The 17,617-nt window shown below is 43.5% G+C and overlaps 1 protein-coding gene across 4 annotated transcripts in view; it reads right to left on the reverse strand.

The window, feature by feature from the left end:
- CHCHD3 (coiled-coil-helix-coiled-coil-helix domain containing 3) overlaps nt 1–17,617 on the reverse strand; it is a 243,659-nt gene that overhangs the window by 36,959 nt on the left and 189,083 nt on the right. For all 4 annotated transcript variants that reach the window (XM_074942703.1, XM_074942702.1, XM_074942706.1 and 1 more), the window contains one exon: nt 12,749–12,819. In XM_074942703.1, the coding sequence (XP_074798804.1) occupies nt 12,749–12,819 (71 nt within the window). The remainder of the gene's footprint in view (nt 1–12,748; nt 12,820–17,617) is intronic.

Here is a 17,617-nt window from a genome sequence, read left to right on the forward strand (position 1 = left end):
GGTGATGATGGAACAGGCAGAAAGAACTCAGCTTGATTTGCAGGTCACATGTGGAACTTGTAATGCTGGTAATTAAAAAAAAAAAAAACAACCCAAACCCCAAACAAAATCCCCCCTACCAAAACAAGAAAATCTAAACAACTTTTGACTTATGACCTAGTCCAATTTGAACTAGAAGCCAGTGAGGGAACCTAAATACTACATGGATCCTCACAATACTATTTTTTACACAATCCATTTTCTGAATATAACAGCACTTTGCAATAAAGTGAGTATTTGGTGTTAGCCGTTTCCAAACTGTTTAATGCACACTTCTGTTTGACAACAGTGATTGCACTTAGCTCGATTCTATACGGAGTGACTGCAGTCTATTTTCTTCACTCATTTTGCAGCTCAAGTATTAGATCAACACTACTGCAAAAAAAGAAAAGAACTGGTTAATTACAACTAGCAGCAAATGAGCTATAATGGAGGTGTTATGAATGTAAATCAGTGACGCCTGATGCAGCAACAGCAGCATCTGTGCATGCAGCTTGCAAAGTAATGAGATTGTGATGATGTACTGGCATCCTGCTTTGATCACTTCATCTTGTTCAAGAGCTCTGCTGGGAAAACAAAGGTTAGTGGACTGACCTCCCTTCCTGCAGCTTGCACATGCACAAATAATATTAGCAATTGATCAAGGACTGATTTCTTTCCAACCCCTTTTCAGAACGGATGGTTTCATAGTTGGAGGCCATGGGTAAACAGATAGCACAAACTCCTACAATATGAAGTGTCATGTTCTAACATGTTGAGGTAATTGGCAATTCATTCTTCACCCTGTAACCAGAAACAGGTGTATGCTACTTTAAAAAAACATACCATCAACTGTGCAAAATGTGTTCCCTCTCATGCAAACAGGTTTGCTGGTACATGCTCAAATGCGGGGGCAGTGAGATTTGTAGATTTTCAATCTACAGATGGCTCAGATGCAATAAAAAAAGAATTTGTAAATCTTAGCAACACAAGATTAAAGAAACAGAACAAATGCATCAAAAAAGACTGCATTTTTTAGCCTCCCTTTGTTTTAATACTGTAATTGGGAAAGGGTTGACTTGTGCTTATGTTAATTCCCAACAAAGCATGTTTAACACATTTAAACAAGAGGCTTTAGTCCTTGAAAGGGATTGTGAAGCCAGATGCATCACTGCAGAGTTTATTTGCCAGCTACACTAAGAACCAGCAGTTCATATTGGTTGTGGGTCACTCATGAAACTGCAGCCAGCAGCAAGAGCATCCCTTAATGAGCACATCTATCAATTTTCAGGGGACTTGGTTGATTACCATTACACAAAAATAAGTACCATGCCAATTTAACTGTTGGCCACTGAAGCGTGAAGGAAGTGTTTCACTCACTTGATTTCATAAGGAAGTCTATAAAATTACTTAACGTGTCCATGTGAGGAGATATGGGAGGCTGGAGGCATTTTAACACAAGTGTGTGTCCATCCACGTTAACATGTGATGATGGGAAAAGATACAAGCTGCACTAGTACATTATCTAAATAGATGTCTTCTTCCTATGCTCATTCTGAAGGGTTATTCCATCAAATTACCTTCCAGAAAAATCTGTATTTTTCCTATTTTAATGAAATCATAAGTTAATGTCAACAAAAAGAAGTTTCTAACTACTGACTTGTTCAAGTTTTAAAGAAAAGCTTTTTTAAAATCTCACATGCAAATGCCAAGTTAAGTGAAAAACTGGTGATTACTTGAGGGGAGCATCTTTAATTTACCTAAGGTTTATACAAGGGGAAGGAGAAAAAGACATACAAGACATGGCTTAGTTCTCTTAATGAACAGGTTTATTATAGTACTGGTTTAAAAAATGAATAAATAGGTGAGTAGACCTACCATAAACCCATTGAAACCTTATTTGTTGGTCTACAGACATAGTTCTCAACACTCAAGTTATATTTGTTGAGCATCTCAACAAAATACTTAACATTTACATGCAAACTAACATGATTCTGTGCTTAAATTACAGCACATGAAGAAATCACAGATTCTTCTCTAAAATCCTCCGCTTCCACTTCATTCAAAATGAATCTACTCCTACCTAAAATGTACATAATTAATATTTCATACAGCTTGGTTGGGTATTCTACATTCCTAATGGATTGTATTGATCAAAGCAAGAAAGTTGAATGTCTATACTGCTGTAGGAAAAACTAAAATTGTCATAGATGAAGTGATCATTGTTTCATAGGTTTAATATGTTGAGTGGAGCTTCTGCAAAGCAGAGGCAACAAATAATGTTTCGGACTCAGACATGTTGAAACTCTGTTCAAATTGTGTCCCTCTAGACATCATACACAGACTACATAATACCACTTACAATATTGGTGAGCATGGTAGACCTGAGTTTAATCATTGTTTCGTTATTTACCAGGGCCAGCCCGAGGGTTTTTGATGCCGTAGGCGAACTATGACTTTGGCATCCCCGCTGCCTCCCCCCCGCACATTCAATGTAGAGAAAAATGAGACGTCTAGAATGAACTTTTAAATTATTTACTTGGCATTGGAAGTGAACAATGTAAACATAAAAATAGATTTTTTTTTATTTTTATTTTTTACTTTTCATTAATACTAACACAATTATTCTGTATAAAAAAAATTAATTTCCGTCTAATTTGGCACCCCTTAAAGCCTGGTGCCCATGGTGACCGCCTTGTTTGCCTATATGGTCGGGCCAGCCCTGTTGCAGACCTGCCATCTGTCAGCATCCATCTGCTGTCTCTTGGCTTTTACTTAAATTGCAAGCTCTTTGCAGCAGTGACTGTCTTTTTGTTCTGTGTTTGTACAGTGCCTGGCAAAATGGGATCCAGTCCATTTACTAGGGCTCTTAAGCACTACAGTAAGGCAAACAACAACAACACTGCGCATTCCCTCTAGCATAACTTGTTATCCAAACAACAAGAGTCCCTCATTCATGATGTGTAGGTAGTGCTATAAATCGTGCCATGTTCCCCCCTAAGGTTCCCACTAGGGTTGAACATGATTTCAGTATGGAATTATTTTCAGAACACTGAAATCCAGAATTTAATTGCAACTTTTAGTCCTGAGGGAATTCTGCACCAAAACATTACAAATTATGCATATTTTATTTGTCAAAGTAACATAATATAATCAGACCATTTTCAAATATTTTGGTAATTTATTACAAAATACTTGTCAGCAAGTATGTCTGTAATAATACAGACAACAAAAAAAGATTCAGGAACTGTTTTTTGACAAATAGATTCCTTAGTAGGCATATTAGCACATCCATATGGCTCCACAGCAAGGGACAGAGTCTTGCATGCATACACGCCCAGCCCTGCCCCCGTGATCCAGGTGTAGGGCAGGCAGGCTCAACCCAACAGGATACAAGTGTGCAGGGGCTTATTGTACGGAAATCCAGGTGTGGGGTGAGAGGGTTCTGTGTGGGGCAATCTGGGTGCTGGTGGCTCAGTAGGGGGTCTGGGGGCAGGGGGGAATCTGGATGCATGGGGGCTCATTGGGGAGTTCTGCGGAGTGGTCCAGGTGAAGGTGGTAGACTCAGCAGGGGTGGTCTGGGTGTGGGGGAGATGGGGCTCGGCAGGGGAGTCTAGGTGCAGGGTGCTCAGCAGCAGGGGTTTGGGTGCTGGAGAAGTGGGGCTTAGTCAGGTGGGGGTCTGGGTGCAGCTGGTTGGGACTCAGTGCAGTGGGGGTCCAGGTGCAGGAGGCTCGGCGGGGTTGGGCTGGGTGCGGAGATGGGTGTCCAAGTGCAGGGGGTGGGGCTCAGTGGGAGGGGAGGGGGGTCTGGGTGTGTGGGGGGTCTGGAAGATTGGGGGACAGCTCCTCATACAGTGACTCTCCCCCCATGGCTGGGGAGCAGTAGAGGTAGGAAGTGGGGGGTGGTGGGGGTGCGGACCTTCCTGCAGCTGAAGGAGGTTCCAGGGGATGGGTCTGACCTCGCCCTGGGAGCAGCCCATGCAGGGGAAGAGGAAGTCCTGGCCCCATCCAGCTCAGCTGGGACTAGCAGCTGGAGCCCAGCACAGGGTAGGAGCCACCGGCTGTGGCGTCCCCAGCCCTGCCTCCCGATGCAGTGATTTACATCTCCCCCGGCTGCTCCCGATGCCCGAAACAGACATGCGTTCCTCCCTCCACCCCCGACCACTGCTTGGGAGGAGTGCATGAATCAGTTTTTCTGCAGAGAAAGAATAAAATCTGTGGAGGACATTCATTCTCCGCTTGCGCAGTGACGCAGAATTCCCTCAGGAGTAAACTTTACCACTAACTTATTGAATAACCTGGAGTGAGTCCAACCTCTGTGCCTCAGTGTTGGAAAATTAAATGTCATGTAGAAGTAATGTAAAATGTGCATGCTACCATTTACCCTTAGACGTACTGTGAGAATTACTTAATATTTGCACGGCACTTACACATGTGGGGTTTTAAGAATAGTATTGTCTAATATTTTACCAGGGGCAAGTAAAAATAAAATGACTAAGTGCTAATACAGCACTAATAAGTTCCGTGCTACCTTTATAAGAGGAAGAAGCTAGGTTCCTCAATTTTTTTTTTTAGATTCCAATGACCTCTGCCAAGCAGGGCTTCCAAAGAAGTCAGTGGGAGTTCAGCTCAGTGAAGGGCTGCAGAATCTGGCCCACTTTTTCCAAATATTTTTCAGTTTTCAGTTATTCAAAGACACTATGTGGTATTTTTGCTGGGATTCAGTAAATACTACATATTATTTTAAAAGTGAATTAATGCTCATGAAAGGTGAAAGCATGGAAGATTGAAGCTGTTTATCCATAAATGTGTCTAAACACAGGCAACAGCGCAAGCTAAGGTATTTTGATGAGCTCCCCATCTATGGAGTCTATAAGTTCACCAAGAAGACTACTGAATTCATCTTCATAAAACCCTTGTAAAACCCATTTTTCAGATGGGGACGCTGAGGCACAGGATGATTAAGTGACTCACCCGAGACTACACTGGTGATAGAGCAGGGAACTAAACCCAGATCTCCTCAGCCCTGTCCAGTGCTTCAACCACAAGACCATCCTTTCTCTCTGCACTGCACTTTTAAAGTACAGAAAGTTAACACCATTGCTTTAGGATCGGGCAATAATATTTCAAGGTCTGTTTTCTTCCTTGTTCATTTAGACAAAGGACAAGTTGACAATAACCTCTTCCTAAACTTTTACTGTAGTACTTTCTTTAGGTCAACAAGTTAAGTAAAGATGATTCAATAAATTGAGCAGATCTCCTTCCTGGCGTATGTACAATTGACCATAAATGATCAAAAGCAATCTGTGCTCCTAAATTCACCTTCCAGACAGGGACCTGAAAGTGTTTTACAAACATGAATAAATTAAATTTCACAGCACACTAGTTGCCAGTTGGAGGAATACCTCATTATTATCCTCTGCCACGCCCTCTGGTTCTCCCATCCAATTATGGATCCAAAGTTCTAATCTTCAAGGCCCTGAACAGGCAGATGCCTGGCTATCATATATATATATATATATATATATATATATATATATATATATATATATATATATATATATATATATATATATATATATATATATATATCATGTCTCCCATCAGAGCTGTGGAAGTTATCTAGGATCAGGTGAAGCTATCAGGTCCCACATAGAAAGAATATTTAGAGGAAGGTTCTAAACTAGCCACTACAGTGAACTCACTGCGAAAAGAGATCAGAATAAGCTGAGAGGTCTTACTAAAAACATTGTGCATTCCCTCTAGCATAAAGTTAGATCAATCACAAGAGCCAGAGGCAATCCCCACAATTGTAGGGCTCAACAACATACAGGCAACCTCACAGTGAGAGGAGAAAAACAAACAAAATCCACCAACAACATCCATCAGTAGGCCAAACTGAGTGGTACATAGAGGCCTCTATGGCCACATCTACCCTACACATCACTGGGGGCAGCATATAGTGTATGTATAGCTACATGCTGCAGTGAAAGCAACACACCCTTTTCCCCTGCCGGAATCTTTCCCTGAAGCAGGGGAAGGGTTTAGCAGCAGAGAGTTGGTGGAGCCTTTCCCTGCTGCACCCCGAGCTGCCGGAGTCTTTCCCTGCTGCGAGGAAGGGCTCCAGCAATGGAGAGCTGCCCGAGCCTTTCCCCATTATGGAAGTCGTTCCCTGAGATGAAGAGAGGCTCCACAGTGGGGAGCTGCCCAAGCCTTTCCTTGCCACCTCCCCCCTGCAAGCGCCATTCCCCACTTGGGGAGTCTTTTCATGAGACAGGAAAAGGCTCCAGAAGCAGGGAGGCAGAGGGACACTGTTAAAAATAGCAGCATAGACAGGGAGGCACAGCTTAGGCAACTAGAGAGAGAGAGTAAGTGTATGGAATGGACTCTCAGACATACCCACCCCCTTCAGGTATGTCTTTACTCTACTTGTCTGAGACACTGCTATTTAGATCTGTGCTAGGGGGCTATGAGGTTATGCTCTCTATATGCCACTGAAAAAATTGTGCAATGTACACATACCTATGGCTAAAAACTATCTGTGTACCTTAATTTTATACTGGTGTCTAGATGTCGGAGTGTTTGGCACTCTATAAACAGAGACAGAAAAACAGTGTTACAAAGCAGGAGGCCCAGAATTTGGCTCCCTCAAAGGCACTGGGAGTTTTGGAGCACTGAAGTGACATTCTTCGTTCCTGGAAAGAGGCTTACCTTTGTTTTGCTCTGCAGCAACACCACCTGGACAGTCCACAACAGCGTGACCTAATTCCCAGAGGGCACCTGGATTTCATCAGTACCTCACAGCTTGCATTTCCTGGCAAAGTCCCCCAACGACTATGGAAAAGTTCTCTCCAAAACAGCAGCAGTACTAGCAAGGTAGTTTTGTGGTATGGGTAGAAATGGAACCGGTGAGGGGCAATGATACAGTTTGTAAAAATGCACTAATGCACAGCTGTTAAAGCTGAAATCCACCAAATGAAGTAAAAAACCCACAGAGGTGAAGGTAACAACATTTATTTTAGGTAGAATTTGGCCTCTACAATTATTTTATCCCTAACTGAATAATCAAGATGTTACTTGGCTCTGAAGACCATGGGGGAATAAAATGTCACCACTACAGCTGCCAAATTTCCTGCTACCAGCCCTCCAAATTAAAGGAAAAACCCATACAGATGCAAAATTTAATTAGTCAGTAAAAGCCCAAATCCTCACCCAAAGCCCTGCTCATCCTGTAATATTGCATTCTTTTCTTCTTGTGTATACTTCTAATTATGAGGGAGACATCTTCATAATATAATAATTCTGGTTATAATGTAACTGCTGGTAACATAACTCCTACATTAGAAAAGGCAGCATGCTCTAGTAATGTTGTTTTAATATAATTTGTGTACTGCAGGAACTGACTGAACCTGATCATTTAGAATTTGATCAATGTGAATTAGTGTCTTAGAGAGATAAACCATTTGATGATTTAGAATTTGATCAATGTGAATCTGGGCCTTAAAGAGATAAAACATTTATCATGCACATTTGGAATATCACACTAATTCATGCAGCACTGAAGTAGATAATAAGCAGGCATCAATAAATAGTGCAGACAAAATACAGAGGATCTATGAGTTCTCTGATACAAGTCTATATAGGGTATTTAGTCTTCTCCCCTTAACGAGTGAATTGTGCATAAAGCCCACTGAAGCCACAAATGACATAATTTCAAGGACTGAAGGGAGGAAGGTAAGGAAAATGCAAGAAAGATAGGTAGATAGTTATTTCAAACTCCTGAAATACATTTTAATTTAAAAGTTGAAACAGAATTCTAAGCTATCTGGATGAAACTTCCTAAAATTCGGGACATGTTTAAAATGATTAGTGGAGCAGCTTCGTAACAATACCACAATTAGTGCTATTAATTTCACACTTTCAACTTGAAATCATACTAACATGCAGCACATTGGTTTACACATTTAACGGAATTATAAATTTAGCAGTTCAACCTTATTTAATTCTTCTTTTACAGCCAATTAAACAAGCTCTTTAAACATTATTGCTTGAAACCCTGTCCTCCATCCTTACATTCAATTACACTGACACAAGAAGCGGCTGGTGATACCAAAAGAGCATCATCTTTAGGTTTCACTAAATCATTCATAATTTATGTATCAAACCCCACACCAAAGACAGTGTTAAAATAGCATTCATTTAGTTTAACCCCACAAGAGCATGGAAATTTACAGTTTTAAAAAGAGACTTTTACATGAAGGAAAATGTGAAATATGGGGTAATAAAATCCATTTGCATCCCAAGTGTCCCTCACTATTTTTGCTAATTATGAAACATATCTGAATTTATAAATGTACTTCCAAATACCTTTTCTTCTAGTCTTTTCTGCCTCTATACAGCAATGAACCATATCTGGAACCACTAATCAGGCTACCCCAACAAACGCTGGCATCTTAGCTTACATACACACTACAGCGTAGGTTGGTATAAGTCAGTGGTTCTCAAACTGTGGGTCGGGACCCCTAAGTCATTTTAATGGGGTCACCAGGGCTGGCTTAGACTTGCTGGGGCCAAAGCCAAAGCCTGGGCCCCATCACCCGGGGCTTCAGCCCTGGGCATCGGGGCTCAGGTTACAGGCCCCCTGCCTTGGACTGAAGCCCTTGGGCTTCAGGCTTGGCCCCCCCGACCCAGGGGGTGGGGTTCGAGTGGGGTCAGGCTTCGGTCCTCTCTCCTAAAATCTCCTGTTGGCTTAGAGTGTCTGCATTAGCAGCATAGCTGCACCACTGTAAGCTTTGCAGTGTAGCCATAGCCTTGGATAAAACAGGATTGGGATACAAACCTCCCCTTTTTAAAAAACACCCTTGTATTTGGCCCTCTGTATTTATTATTAGCATGGATTTCAAGGAGACTACTCTCATGCTTAAAATTAAGGATATAATTTTGTCAAGAGATAGAGTCACCCTGCCCCCCTCACCCCAGACCTTGTCTCCTCCACATCCCCGGTGTCCTCCACATAAAGTGCCCTAGCCATCAGCCTATTGGCTATTCTGGGGTGAATCAATCTTTCTAGTTTTTTTGCTAAAATTTTCAAGAGGTCTTGGTATCATCCCAGTGGGTAACAGGGAACGTTTTAATGTTCAATGACAAGAAAGCCATTTCTCACCCAGGTCTATTTTTACAGTCTGTTGCCAAAGTGTATTTGAGTACAACTATCAGAAACTGCTGACAAGACGGACGAGTTTGCCAAGGTGCACTTGGGGACTTGGTCATCTATGGATGACCGTAAACAGGAAACAACTGGCTTCAAAAGTGTTTACGGGAGACAAGGAAGGTGAGATAATATCTTTGACTGGTCAAAATTACTTCACCCATCTTGTCTCCCTCATATCCTGGGACCAACACGGCTACAACAACACTGCAAACAACAATGGAAGATATAGTCTGAGGGTATATCTACACTGCAGTTAGACACCCACGATTGGCCCACACCAGCTGACAAGGGCTCACAGAGCTCAGGCTAAAGGGCTGTTTAATTGTGGTGTAGACTTTCAGGCTTGGGCTTCATCCCAAACTCTGGGACCCTCCAACCTCACAGGGTCCTCAAGTCTGTGCTCCAGCCCAGGCCTGAATGTCTACACCATAATTAAACAGCCCCTTAGCTTGAGTCAGCTGACACAGGTCAGCTGCAGGTTTTTAACTGCATTGTAGACATACCCTAAGGATCTAATCCACGAATCATGGGACTGGAAGGGACCTCAAGAGGTCATCTAGTCCAATCCCCTGCACCCATTGAAGGACTAAGTATTATCTAGACCAGGGGTCTCAAACATGCAGCCCGCGGGCCGAATGCGGCCCGCCAGCTCCTCACGGCCCCCCGCAGCATTTACCTAGAGTGGCTCCGGCCTGGCACGCACCGGGGGCAGAGCAGGCTCCCTCCCTGGCTGCCTGCCTGCCCTTCCCCCGCACAGCTCCGGGAAGTGGCTGGAACCTGCGGGGGGTGCCACAGGGGTCTGTGTGTTCCCCCATTCCCGGCCAATGGGAGCCTCAGGGGATGTACCTGGAAGAGCGGCCAGCACAACACACAGACCCCTGTGCCCTCCCCCCCCGCCAGCTTTCCGGAGCGGCACGGGGGCAGGGCAGGCAGACAGGGAGCCTGCCCTGCCCCCAGTGCGCGCCGGGCCGGACCCACCCCCTGAACCTCTCCTGCACCCCAACCCCCTGCCCTAAACCCCCTGCCGCACCCCAACCCCCTGCCCTGAGTCCCCTGCCGCACCCCTCCTGCACCCCAACCCCCTGCCCTAAGCCCCCTGCCCTGAGCCCCCTGCCACACCCCTCCTGCACCCCAACCCCCTGCCCTGAGCCCCCTGCCACACCCCTCCTGCACCCCAACCCCCTGCCCTGAGCCCCTTGCCGCACCCCTCCTGCACCCCAACCCCCTGCCCTGAGCCCCCTGCCGCACCCCTCCTGCACCCCCTGGGGGCAAGGAGGGGGCAGAGTTGGGGTGGGAATTTCAGGGAAGGGGTTGGAATGGGGCAGGGAAGGGGTGGGGCCTCACAGAAGGGGCGGAGTGGGGGCGGAGCCAGGGCAGCGTGGGGTGGGGGTGGTCAGTGGTGCAGCCCTCGGGCAAATGTACTAGTCCTCATGTTGCCCTTGTGGTCATTTGAGTTTGAAACCCCTGATCTAGACCATTCCTGACAGGTGTTTGTCTAACCTGCTCTTAAAAATCTCCAATGACTGAGATTCCACAACCTCCCTAGGCAATTTATTCCAGTGCTTAACCACCCTGACAGTTAGGAAGTTTTTCCTAATGTCCAACCTAAACCTCCCTTGCTGCCATTTAAACCCATTGCTTCTTGTCCTATCCTCAGAGGTTAAGAAGAACAATTCTCCCTCCTCCTTTTAACAACCTTTTATGTACTTGAAAACTGTTACCATGTCCCCTCTCAGTCTACTCTTCTCCAGACTAAACAAACCCAATTTTTTTGATCCTAGATATAACATCAGTTCACCTGTTATGCTTCCTTACTTGCACATGCAGGCCAAACTTCCCTGAAATTATTTTCCTTCAATGGTCATTCATGTCTCTGTTGACAATCAGAAGGAGGAAGTCTCAACAAGTCTGAGGATTTCACAATCCCATTCCCCATATCCCCTTTGCACAACTATTTTTCTGGTTAAAAGAGGACTGAATGGAATGCTTTTCACAACTGGTTTTTAAACTTCCCAGATGATTTTATGTTGTGTGATGTTAGGTACTACACCTAGAACCCTGCTGTTTAGGCCAGGCCTGTAAACACCTGGAAGAGCCAGGCAGTACTTGACTGATTTTGGAAATTGTTGGGGGCTGGAACACGGCAGGCCTCCCAACTCTGCAAATGAAGTCACTGGACATAAGTCACAATAGCTACTACCACCTACCAAACTATTATTTCCCTTATTTCATATCTACTAACATGGATCAGCATTCATGTTGCGCTCTCCATCAGTACATGGCCTGGGCCAGAAAAGCTAATGATCCAGCCAGCGGACCAAATTCGGTAATGAATCCTGGTCATGTGTCATGTTGCGCATACGCTAAGAAAAATATATATTTTTTTAATTAAAGAAAGGAAGGAGGGTGCTAATTAGATGTTTCAAATTCAACGATGTTGATAAAATTAATTAGCCCCATAGATGGAAAGGGAGGGAGGGAGGGAAGGAACAACTGAATGAGCAATAGCAACCAAACCATCTTCTCACTCCTACTTGCAGTCCCTCCAGATCAAGGTTGAAGCACAGTGTCATTGTGTAGTTCAATCAATACTTGTTCGATGGTCAGAAATGTTCAGTCCATAAGGCTGCAAGCCTGGTACCTTTAACCAGCACTAAATTAACATAACACTAAACTAAAGAGAGATTCTCAAATAATATGTAGATGAATACACAATGAAATGGCAAACCGATCCAACCACTGAAACATGTAGTAATTTTATATTAAAGTTGTTAAAGACTTTTATCATTTTATTAAGCTACTATAAACCAGACGTAGTCGGGGGCAGGGTATCAGAGCTCTACATAGGCTTCCACACCTCCACCCAAAATATGGCCACAATTCCATAATTTTTGTCTCCAGTATCTATTGGTAGATGGTGAGAGTAAAGGGTTGTAAAAGGTTATTTTCATACTCATACAAAAATGATGAATGGCACTTTCTGCTTAATGGAAGAATTGGCAGAAACTGGAAGTCCAAAGCTAAGGGTCAGAGTCTCTTTGGTCCATCAATTACTGCATCTTCATTTAACCATCCTCAGGTCTAATAATAATTCAACCTGACCTTCGCTATTACAGGCAAAGTTAAATCACTGATTTAAATACCTTTTATGCTAAACAAGAATGGGATGACTACTACTGAAATGCAAGGTTGGCACCCAAGTTCTGGTATTACATTAACGAAGATGCATGTTTAAGGAGTACAGTTTTTCAAAGCATTCTTAAATAGAATCAGGTGTAAATAAATTAATATACTACTAACTGTGCCGTCAAGGTACATAATACAATATGGGCTGACTACCAGATTTCACCAAAATTCTTTCATTTCAATAACCAGTCCTGCAAAAATATATTTCATTTGCCACCTTCCAAGCACAGGCTGCTAGGTCAGGTGGAGAAATTTTTTCCTATTTTAATATGAACACAACTTCATCATATTCACATACTCAAAAAGTATCGGGGGGCGGAGGGGGAGTCTTACTTGAACCTAGCTTCCACTTCTTTGACAGCTTGTTGGTATTGCTCCGTGGTTACTTTGTAGAACTGTGCACTCTGAAAAGAGAGGAGAAAACGTTATGACCTAACGAATATTTACAGTGGTGAAAACATTCCTGGCACTCTACAGAACGTATAAAGAACCCAGGTCCCTGCACTGAACATCTTTCAGTATAATCCTGACAAACAAAAGGTGGGATAACTGTTAAAGTATAAGACGAAGCAGAAGCATTATTGGTGAGCAGTTCACTGCAGAGCTAGAATGGAGAGTTTTCTTATCCAGAGAAAATATTCTATATAGAAAAATGTTTCCATCCCGACTTGGGATGACAAGTCAAAATTTCAAAAACGGTCACAAACCAAAAATCCAAAAAAATTTAGTTCGGGTCAAAATGTCTCATTTCAGTTTTGACTTTACGGTAGTTTAAATTTCTAAACAAAAGCCTCTTTCAAGTTGTAAAACTGGAAATTTTTATTTAGAAAATGTTGAAACAAAATGTATTAACAATTTAGCAACTTCCTCAATTTTTTCATGTTAAAAAATTAGTAGAAACTGACTCTTTCCCCCCAAAAAGTTTCAGTTTCAACAAATCTGCATTTTCTGATGAAAAAGCTTTTAGTCAAAAAATTCTGAACCAGTGCTAATTCTTTGTATAGTAGGAAGGCTGCATAAAAAACTGGTTTTAAGGAAGAACTGGAAGGGGAGGATGACTGGAACATAAATCAGGAGGCTGTTGCCATCATTGAGGGATTCATAATTTTTACATGATTGGATAATCCATAAATGGAATCCTTATTGTTGCGTGTGTATGTATTTACACTTGTGTACACTCAGACTTTATGTGGAGGTGATATTCATGTCATAAATTGCAGTTATGTTATAAATTAACCACTCATCCTCTGACTGTCCAACTGGCTCTTTGCTCACCAGTTCATTTCTTTCTAACTTATTCTAATAGTCCAGACTTTGAGTAACTTCCAACAGCTGCTATTTTATCTTTTTAAAATCAAGCTGCCTTTGTTAGATAGTTTTTCCCTTTCACCAACAAGTGATATGGGGCGGTTGCTGACCTGTAACTTTAGGTTCTTTGAGAAGTTTGGTCCTTAGCTGTATTCCATTGTGGGTTATGCATGCACACCATGTGCCCAGTCTCAGAGAATTTAAAAGTAGGGCCTGTTGGTTGGCACATGAGTCCTAGTTCACCTCTTGCCTGGGATCAAGGGGATAAAGGGCAGAGTGGACCGACTGACTCTCCAGTTTCTTCTCTACCGCAAATCAGATAGGATCTGAAGCAGAGGGGAACGAGGGTGGATAGTGGAATACAGATAGGGACCACACATCTCAAACCTCCCCTTTTTCTTTGAGCGATGGTCCCTATTGTATTCCACTGTGGGTGACTGACATGCAGTACCTATGTAGGATGAGAGTGCAAAAATGTAGATGGTAGAGCTGAGTGGAGGACTGCCATCCCAAAGGAAGCATCAGCAGAGGAGTCCTGCACCAGAGCATAATGTCTCGCAAAGATGTGAACAGAGATCCACGTGGCTGCTTTACAGATGCCAAGGAGGAGTACCTTCTGAGTGATGCCACAGTTGTTGCTTGTGCTCTGGCAGAATAAGCTCTTACCCCAGGGGAAGGTTCAATAGCTGACAGAATAGAATGCAGCCAGAGATCCATTTGGAGGCTCTCTGGTTGGAAATGGCATGCCCCCTGATTCTTTCTACTGTAGTGATGAATAGTCTCTGAGATTTCCTGATTGGTTTTGTTCTTTGCAGGTAAAAGGCCAAGTCCTGCCAAACATAAGGGAGTGGAAACGTAATTCCTCTGTGGAAGCGTGCGGTTTTGGGAAGAACACAATAAGTAAATCGACTGGTTAAGGTGAAATTTGGAAACTACTTTAGGAATGAATTTAGGGTACAGATGCAAATAAAACTTTTCCTTTTGGAACACAGTATAAAGGAGGCTCTGCCAACATTGCTCCAAGCTCACCAATCCTTCTAGGTGAGCTGACGGCTACAAGGAAAGTGACCTTCATGGAAAGGAGAGACATGGAGCAAGAGGCTAAAAATTCAATGGAGGGCCTTGTGAGTACTGAGAGAACAATGTTTAAGTCACACTGGAGAGTAGGCTTCTGAAAAGATGGAAAGATTCTGATTAGGTCTTTCCAGAATCTACTGGACAATGGATGTGCAAAGTCCACGTAGGCCTGAGAAGGTGTATATCATGCACTGATTGCCACCAAGTTGACTTGCAAGGAGCTGATGGATGAGTCTGATGTCTTCAAAGAGAGGATATAATCCAAGAAGAGAGGAGTATGTGCAGTTTCTGGGATAATGCCCCTTTGACATGCCCAAGAAGAGAAGCGCTTCCACTTAGCTAGGTAACATCTTCTAGTAGAGTCCGTTCTACTACTAGAAAGGATGACTTTCATGGCTGTGGAGCATGAACATTCTAAGGACGATGCCCATCCAAATATCAAGCCCAGAGGTGGAGCGTACACAGAGCGGGGTATTTGATCTTGCCATTCCACTGGCTCAGGAAACATTGGGAGGATGGTTGATGGTTGGGAAGACATGTAGGAGGTTGGGAAACCAAAACTGTCTAGGCCAAAAGGGGATGATCAGATCTGTCCTGCTGGATTCTGCATAGAACCTGTGGCAGGAGCACCAGGAGTCTTGCGAACGGGGTAACATAGGTACCCAAGGCCAAGACAGCTTTACAATCCTGCAGTCAATGCTGCCGATACATCCTCTAGCTCTATGGCTATTGCCATCGTCCTGTGCAGGGAATCGTGGTTCCTTAGGGAGGTCCAGAATGCCAATAAGGACCTTCCCTTCAATGAATCACACTTCCCTTCAGTCAGAAGATGGATAAATCCCTGCATACCCTGAAGGACTCCAGAGCTACCTTCCACTCACTGGAGATACACAGGCCTGCCCATAAGAGGAAGTTTTAACGCCCATTGTTCAGACCTAAGCATATGGCTAAGCAGTTTTTCCATCAGAGGCCCTATGAACTACCACGCAAGAGACAGAGGGTTCAGAAGTCCCGCTTTCCTTCACCCTCTGCAACAAGCTCTACATCTCAGTCTCTGAATCAACATTATTTTTGACGGGAGCTTGAGAGCCGCGAAAGACTAAGGCTATCTCTACACTAGTGAGCTTACAGCAGCATAGCTGCACCAATGTAGCTGAGTCGCTGTAAGATATCTAGTGTAGCTGTTCTAAGCCAATGGGAGAGAGCTCTCCCATCAACATAATTAATCCACCCCTAACTGGTGGTGGCAGCTATGTTGGCGGGAGAAGCTCTCCCGCCAACACAGCACTGTCCACACTGGTGCTTATGTCAGTATAATTTATGTCACTCATGGGGGTGGTTTATTCCCTTTTGGAATAGCAACCGCAGCCAGAGTCTTTACTAAGATATTCTTGCCAGTAGCAGCTCATGTCTGACATCGTGGTCTCACTGTCTTTCCCTGCCTCGACAATTGGCTCCTTGTTGGCAAGTCCCACCAGGAAGCCTACTCATCAACTTCTGTGTTGCTACACCTCTCCTCGCTGGGAATCAGCATAAGTGCCAAAAATTCTGTTTTCTCTCCCACACAACCTCTGGATTTCATCAGGGCCGTCTTGAAGGACAGATTCCAGACCATGAACAGTATCATAGCTCAGATCACAGATAACCTCGAGTACTGGTCAAGACATGGTGAGTGTGGATGAATGGAAGAAAGGACCCACACACTCTCCAGATTGCTCGTAACTCCTGAACCTTGATGTGCATCTATCAGACCTTGGAAACTAGCTCTGTCCTGCTGCGGAAGGCTGTCAGTGAACTCTGCAAACTTGGTGTAGTTCAGGAAGTTGAATGTAACCGTTAGTGCCTGGTAACTGGCTAACCTGAACTGGAGGCTGGATGATAAGAAGACCTTTTTCCCCAACAGATCCAGGAATTTGCCCTTTTTATCAGAATGAGTAGACTGAGGATGTTGCTGTGCAGCACTTTTAGGAGCAGACTGGACTACCAGGGAGTTGGGAGCAGGGTGAGAAAACAAAAATTCTGCTCCTTTGGGTGTTACTTAATGGGCCATCAACTTGAATGGTCCATTCACAATGTGCTGGCTAGACTGGATGTAAACTACCTTGTGGGTGTCACTCACATTTGAAATACTGGTACATAGTCAATATTCATAACTTCATATACAATGACAGCACATGTAATCCAATGATCAACAGATCAAGGCTTTTAGAATGATACCTTACAAGGCATACTTTGTACAAAACATGTCATAATTACATCACCATGGTAAATATGGGGGTGTCAATGTGTTGCTTTGGGGTACAGAGTGTCACAATTAGCTCACCCATCTTGTCTCTCCAGAAATGTATTTCCATCTTCCCTAAATTCTGGAATGCCTCTCCCCCTGACTCCACCAATCACCACTTTCAAAATGCAAGACAGGCAAGATTCAACCCATGGGCAGTAAAAACTTTTCTAGACCCGAAAATGTTGGAGCTTCACAGTGGGATGTACAATATTCTAAGACAGTTGACTAACAAGTTGTGACATTTTATGTCTAGATAATGTACTTTTTTGTAATTTTAAAGAGGTTTTTATGGCTTGATCTGAGCTCATCTGAACTCCATGTCAGCACAGCTGGACTTAGGGTAGATCAGCTGAGACACCTGGCTTCATAGTAGGAAGAATAAAAAATGAAGTCAGTCATACAAAACTGTTCAAAACTTCCCTAAACTAGTTTTCTGTAACATGTGGGTCATATACAGAGCACTTGATGTGGTGTGCTATAATGGGTTTGGCACTTGCTAGACCTGATTTAGGGCATTGACACTCTTGAGT

The sequence above is a fragment of the Natator depressus genome, chromosome 1 (genome assembly GCF_965152275.1).
Source record: "Natator depressus isolate rNatDep1 chromosome 1, rNatDep2.hap1, whole genome shotgun sequence".
NCBI lineage: Eukaryota > Metazoa > Chordata > Testudines > Cheloniidae > Natator > Natator depressus.